Consider the following 6645-nt stretch of genomic DNA (forward strand, 5'->3'; position numbering starts at 1 on the left):
GCAGGCCTTGAATTTACCATTTCTGGCTCAAGTCTTCAGGAGGCCAGCCCAAAGCGCACCATCGGGGAAAATGGGGGCCTCTTTGGTGGATTCTTGAAGTCCTAGAGGGAGGGAAATAGAATTCAGAGGTAGTGGGCAGCCTCCTCACTTTCTGCTGCTCAAATTACAGGGACTTGCCCTACTCCCCGCAATCTCTTTATGGAGCATTTTGGAGTCAGGAGCACCTTTCTCCTGCCAATCAAGACCCAGGTTCCCATTAGGAAGAGGGTTTTACCCTGAAAAGACTGAGTCCCAGATGGGCAGTGTAAACAGGGATGGGAGGACGTGGGGAAACAGTGGCCAGGGAAAGATGGAGAGAGCTCCCACTGTGGCTACTAGCTCCCTGTGAGACTAGGTTGCTCTGCTCTTCTGAATGTTAATGGTTTTCCTGGTGTATGCCTGTCCCCAGGCTGTGATCTGATCTGGAGACACAGAAGGCTGGGGACAGCCTGGGATGGAGACACAGAAGACTGGGGTAGGCTAGGAGCTGCAGGCAGACAAAATAAACCCTTTTGTTCTCTGTTCTGAGCCTCATCTCTCCAAACCAAACTGAGCCTCCAGGAGGGAGGCTCGAGAGAAGATCTGTGTCTAGGACACGTGGCTAAACAACCACGTTCTGGGTCAAGGACAGGCGCCAACTGCAAGGCTAGGTTCCCTGGTTCTGTGGAGGCTGCAATTTCCACAAAAGTGGCCCTCTGGAGCAAGTGGCAGTTGGATGCCATTGAGCAGGCCTCAAGACAGGAAGGTTCCCTGAGACACTTGGGACTCTGGGAGAGATGGGAACCTGCCTTAGTCTGCAGTTCTGTTTTCAGAGTTGGCAGTCCATCTAGTGTGGGTCTGGCCTGCTGTCTGTCTGGTCTCATGCCTGTTCCAAACCCTTACCTCAGTCCCCCACCACCCCAAGGCCCAGGAAATGGGAAAGCCAACGGCTTGTGTATTCTTCCAAATGGGAGGGCAAACGGCTTGTGTATTCTTCCAGTGGCCTTTTAAACACTTGACTCTTGGAGCAGCTGTTTATCGGGTGCTGAGGGCCTAAAGGAGGCTCTGGCACCTTCCAGACACTCGAGTATCAGACGGAGACTGAGGAGTCCCCAAGCTGGGGACCACACTCATCTCAGGGCTCCTCAGGTATGTACTGAAGGAAAGATAACACATCTACAGGTACCACTAACCCCACCCCACGAGTGTGAAGGGAAGGGAACTCCGTGCTTGCCTTGTTAGGAGACAAGGCGAGAAATCAAATGCCCCCAAGCACCAACCCTTTTGTTTGTTCCTACATTCCTGGTGCTATGTTCTCCACAGGTTGCTTAACTTCTCTGAACCCTCCACTGCCCCAAACTCAATAAATATTTACAGATCACCTCTCTAGGCACCAGAAATGACGAATCCAAGTCATGCTGAGTCCTGCTCACGCAGAAACACAGCTGTGTCTCATGGGGATGCCTGACAGACTCAACCTCTCTGGTGCCTAGATGTAGGATGAACAGATGGCTGTTTTCTCAGGAGCCGGGCTGGTGGTCCATGGCCCAGGTGGGATCTTTAAGAATACAAAATGAATGTATGAGGGAGTATGGCCAGAAAGCCATTACCACCTGTTCCAGGGCCCCACTTGCTTTCCAGGCCTGTGTGAGGATCACCCCTCCCCCCTCATGCTGTGACGTCTGCAACACTGCGCTGACGTCACCAGTCACCCTCAAGACCCCAGTCTAGACTTTCTCGGAACACCTCCCTGCCAAGCAGCCCAGGCAGAGTGCGCGCTAATAGCTCTGAGCCCGTAACAGCCTCTGACCACAGTGCAGCCTGCTCCCTGCAAGCCCTTTGAAGCCAGCATTTCCTTCGCTAACTCGCTTTGCATATTCTGGTCAGAGCTGAATCAGACTGGCAGGAATTACCCATCAGTAACAATCTAGGTGGCTGTCACAGCCTGCCAGTGACACAGGAGGGCTGCAGGTGAAGTGAGGATTCATCGGGTTCTACCTCAGAGCCTGGAGCAGAGGGAGTCTAGCCGACACAGCCAACCCCCTCCCCTCACTGAGGGTGAGCAGAAGAGAACCAGGGAAAGAAAGGCTCAAGTCGTGTTTTTTCATTAAAAAATAGTGCTCTTTATTATAAATTACTGAAATGTTTCTTTTCTGAGTATAAATATAAATATATGTGCAAAGTCTGAGTTGAACTGGGATTTGGTTGAGTTTTTCAAGCATCTTCAGACAGCCTCGAAGGCCTGAGTGGGGAGAGGGGCGGGCTGGAGGTGGATTTTTATAAAAGTGATTGAGGCAAATTGTAAACATTATTTAAAACAACAGAGAGAAAAAAGCCACCCCAACACACAGCTGCCCCACCCAGCCCCATACCTGACTCAGAAAACTGTTGTGTCTCCCCAACACGGGACCAGTTCCTGGTAATTCCATGGCTGCTGAGTTCCTGTGAGGCCCCTGTGAGTGGCGGGTGACGGCTTCTCCATCACCTCGCGCCTCCCCCAGTTGAGAAGGGAGGACTGCAGGGCCTGGAGGCCCTCGGACCTATGAAGGACCTACTGACGGAGAGGTGCCTAGGACTGGCCAACGTCTTCCCAGCATTAACTCGGGAGTCCCCTGAGCGACTGGGTCTCCTCTCTGCAGCCACCCGGGGGAATCCCTCAACTCTCTGCCTACTGGCTGTGTTTGGCTCCTCGTGTGCCAATCCCCATCCATGGGACAGAGGGCATTTAAGGCGAGTCTCCTAGCCCGACATGGAAGAGACAAAGCAGAACCCTCCATCAGCTCAGGGGAAACCTGGGCTCCAAGATGGCGCATCTGTTGACCTGCCACCCTTTGGTGTTGGAAAAGGTGGCCAGTTCACCAGCCCCATCCATCTCCCTTCTGAATGCTACTGCCTCTCCACAATGGGGAGGGTTCTGAGGTGCCAGAGGACTTTGGGATCCGGGAGGTTTCATTAGCTGCTCCCTGGGAGAGGAGTCTGGCACCAGTATGGCTCTCTTCAGGTCACCCCTTGCCTCTCTCCCCAGAGCCAGGAGCCACCACTCCTCACCTAGGCTGGGCAGTGGGAGTGGTTATTTCTTTGGCCAGCCAAAAAACCCTTCACACACCCTTTTCTCTTCCATCTTTCCCCCCAGGCCTGGCACCTGCTCACGATCAAACCAAATCAAAGCGCAAACAAGTTCCAGCGGGAAAGTTTGAAGATTCCACCGCAGTTCTCGTGTAAGTTCAACACTTGGAGGTGTCGGCCACCTCCCTCGGGAAGCAGAGGGGGTGTGGAGGAAGGGGAGGGGAGAGTCGGCTTGTCAATGCTATTGTCCCACAGGCCGGCTGGCTCCACCTGAGAGAAGCTGGAGCTGGGGGAGGGGGGAAAGCAGGTGGCAACACCCCCGCCCCCTCAGACGCATTCCAGGTCCTGCCGGCCCCACTCTGTGGAGTGGAGGGCCTGAAGAAGAAGCCTATCCGCTCCTGGCTCACTGGGAGCTACCGACCATTGGGGCTGGATTTTTGTGCTTGTGCCATGTGCCTCGGAGGAGAGGCGACCGACCCAGGCCCCCCCTCTGACCCTTTTGCTCTTTCTTTAAAGCGGAGCATCATACTGGTCCAGGAACTCCCGGATGGGTCCAGGCAGCTGGGTCACTTTCTCATAGGAGTCCAGGTGGCCGTTGACAGTCTTCCGACAAAGGTGCTGGAGGGTGGCCACATTGGAGGAGAGAGGTCGGCTCAGTACCAGCGGAATCTTCTCGCCCCCAGAATAGATGTAGTAAGCTCTCTTGGGGGTACTCCCGGGGAGTGCCTGGGCAGGTGGCTGCTCCGGAACCTCAGAGGAGGGTTCCGTGGGTGGCAAAGAGAAGGAGGGGGTCCCTGGGGGCGGCATGTAGTGGTGCACCAGCTTGAGTACACAGTCGAAGCGGGGTACTGGCTGCGTGCTCCGGGGGTCACTCTGCAGCGAAAAGCTGCCCCCCTCACACTGGATGCGCAGGTTCTTGGTCCCCGACTGGGTCTTGACGCTCAGCGTGAAGAAGTGGCGCTGGTCCGAGCTGTCGCGGATAAGAAAGGTGCCCGCGGGCTCGGCGCTGAGCAGCAGGTTCGCCTCGCCGCCGGTCACGGCGCTCCAGTAGAATCCGCTCTCCTGCAGCTTGCGCACGGCGTTCACCACCAGCTGGTACTCGCTCTTGGAGCTGAAGGTCTTGAGGCGCAGGCTGGTGTCCAGGGGGCGGCTCATCCCGGCGGCGGGAAACTTGCTGTGGGTGACCATGGCGCACGGAGCCAGCGTGGATCTGCGCGGCGGCGGCTGCAGCTGCTTCGCGGCCTCCGCACAGCGGCCGCTACCGCATCCCGGGGGGCTGCAGAGAGCAAAGTGTGAAGCGCGTGAGTGCCCGGAACCCTCCAGCGTGCCCGGCCCTCCAGCCTCGCCTAGCGCCCGGGGCACCCCTTTGCCCCGCTGAAGACTGCGTCTCAGATCCAGCCACCTCGCGGAACTCTCCTGGCCTCGGTCTCTGCCGGCCAACCCCAGACAGTCCCTTCCCCAGCACGCCCTAGGAGAACGCCCAGAGAAACTCGCGCGTGGAAGTTGGATCTCCAGGAGCGTGGCCAGGATGGGGAGAGACACAAGGGCCCTAGGGACGCTCAGGGCGCCGCTCAGTCCGGTGCCCTCAGTGGCGAGAGCGAAAAAAAGGGGGGTGCCAAACCCGAGATATGTGGGAGAGGGGACAGGAGAAGCTCGAGGGCCCCAGCCTGAGTATTACGGGAACCCGGGATCTTCGGTTCTCATCCGCTCTGCCCCCTGCCTCGTCCCCTCCCTACCGGGAATGACCCGGGAAGGGGAGGAGAAACCGGGAAAAGCTCCCTAGCTGGACCGAGGCCCCCACCCTTCCCCACACCGCGCCCCTCCTTCCTACCTAGTCCCGAAGCAAAGTCTCCGGCCTTGGGGCTGCGCCTCCTAGGGTCCCCGAAGCGAGGCGGCGGCCAGCAGTGGCTCGCGCTGAGCCCAGATGTTGGCAGCCGTGAAGTCTACAAAGGGACTCCCCTGTGCGTGCGCCCCCTCTGGCTTCGCTGCTCCCCAGGCCGATCAGGCGCGCTCCTGGGTGAATCGAGCAAAGGACCTGGGCGAGGGACCTCGAACGACAGCTGGGCCGGGCAGGGGGCGTCCGGGAGCCCGGAGAGACAGCGGTGGCAGGAGCAGGCGAGTGTAGTCGGAGTTAGAGCCGCCGCGGAGGCCGCGCGCGCGGGTATTTACCCGGCCAGCTCGCCCCGCCCCCCGATTCCTGGAACTGCGCGGCCCGTCTTCTTGTAATGTTTAGTCACTACTCTGCACTGAAAGGCTGCGCGCGGAGGGCGAGGGAGGGGCCGCGGGCGGCCGAGGGCGGGCCTGGAGCTGGGGCCTCCAGGACCCGCCGAGACTCACCGAGAGGGAGACAAAGCGCGGCGCGAGGCTGCCCGACCGGCGGGCGCGGCGCCAGCCGTGGCCGAGCGTTCCTGGCAGCGGCCCCTCCCCCGCGCGCTCCGCCCCCAACTTCTCATTCACACTTTCCCCCCCCACCCCCTCCCTTCTAAGAAGGCTGGTTTCTGGCAGAGGCGGGGGCGCCGCGATGGGAGCGCGCTGGCAGTTCTAGGAGGCCGGCCGGGAGATCTCCCGGCACCCCTTCCCTTTTTCTTGGACCCCTCGGGGACGCTCCCCTCGCTCCCACCCAGGCCACTCCGAGGTCCTCCTGTACAGTTCCAAGCATCCCCGTGCCAGCCAAAAGGGACGTAGGACCATTCAGCCACCGGCTCACTGGGGACCTAGGAAGTGGAGGTGGCGGAGGGGTGGGGGGGAGTTGCGAGACGTTTACCTGTAGACAGGTCCAAAAGATGAAGCTGCTACGAGATCCAGAAGGGAAGGGGACACTGACTTCGAGGCAGCTGCCTGGCCTCAGCTCATCCGCCTCTTGCCTGGTTCTCCGGTGACAGACGTGGGGCGCTGATGCCCTTTGGGGAGTGGGGTGGGAGGAGCAGCTGACTACTACCTTCTCGCTCATCTGGACCTCCCAACCTGCGTGGCGAACTGTGGGTCCGCCCAGGTGCTCTCGGCGCGGTGGAGGAGCTTGAGGAAAGAAACCGTGACCCCCATGCTCGCCCCCGAGTCCACTAGAGGGCGCGCTGGAGTCTTGTCGGCGAGCAGAGTTTGACTGTTTCCCAGGCCCTGGGGAGAGGGAGAGCGCGAGGTTGTGGGGCTCCTATTCAAGAAGAGGAGTGGGGAAACTAGAAGAGAGAGGCTTCACCTGCCAGGCCAGGGTCTAACCTGGGTATGAATGTCGACTGGGAGGACTGTCCACAGAGCGTGGTCACGGGTGCGGCCCACTGCCTGACAGTCGCTGAGGAGTTAGAATGAACCCTCCCTTGCCTCTAAGGTGTCTGAACTTCCCCGATGGTGGGGTAGAGAGGGAGTATTGATAAGAGCAGGTGATTGAGGTGAAAGGTTGCTTACTCCTGGTCACGTGAGTACCTATAAAGGCCTAGTAGCAAGTTTTGCAACAGGCACCAGGAAGCAGAAGCCACCTGAGAACAAGCTAAGTGACACACAGTGTCTGCTCTCAGTGGGCTTTCTGACCTGCCCTCTTGGATACCACAGGCTTCGTGAAACACCAGT

The 6645-nt window shown here is 58.9% G+C and overlaps 1 protein-coding gene across 1 annotated transcript; it reads right to left on the reverse strand.

The window, feature by feature from the left end:
• Positions 1 to 2117: 2117 nt before the first annotated feature.
• Socs3 (suppressor of cytokine signaling 3) lies at positions 2118 to 5513 on the reverse strand. Its single transcript, XM_031353610.1, has 2 exons — positions 4916 to 5513; positions 2118 to 4360 (listed from the first exon to the last, which is right to left on the reverse strand). Exon 2 carries the CDS (start codon positions 4270 to 4272, stop codon positions 3595 to 3597), a length of 678 nt encoding a protein of 225 aa, XP_031209470.1. The 5' UTR covers positions 4273 to 4360; positions 4916 to 5513; the 3' UTR covers positions 2118 to 3594.
• Between the last annotated feature and the right edge of the window lie 1132 nt (positions 5514 to 6645).

The sequence above is a fragment of the Mastomys coucha genome, unplaced genomic scaffold, assembly GCF_008632895.1.
Source record: "Mastomys coucha isolate ucsf_1 unplaced genomic scaffold, UCSF_Mcou_1 pScaffold5, whole genome shotgun sequence".
Taxonomy (NCBI): domain Eukaryota; kingdom Metazoa; phylum Chordata; class Mammalia; order Rodentia; family Muridae; genus Mastomys; species Mastomys coucha.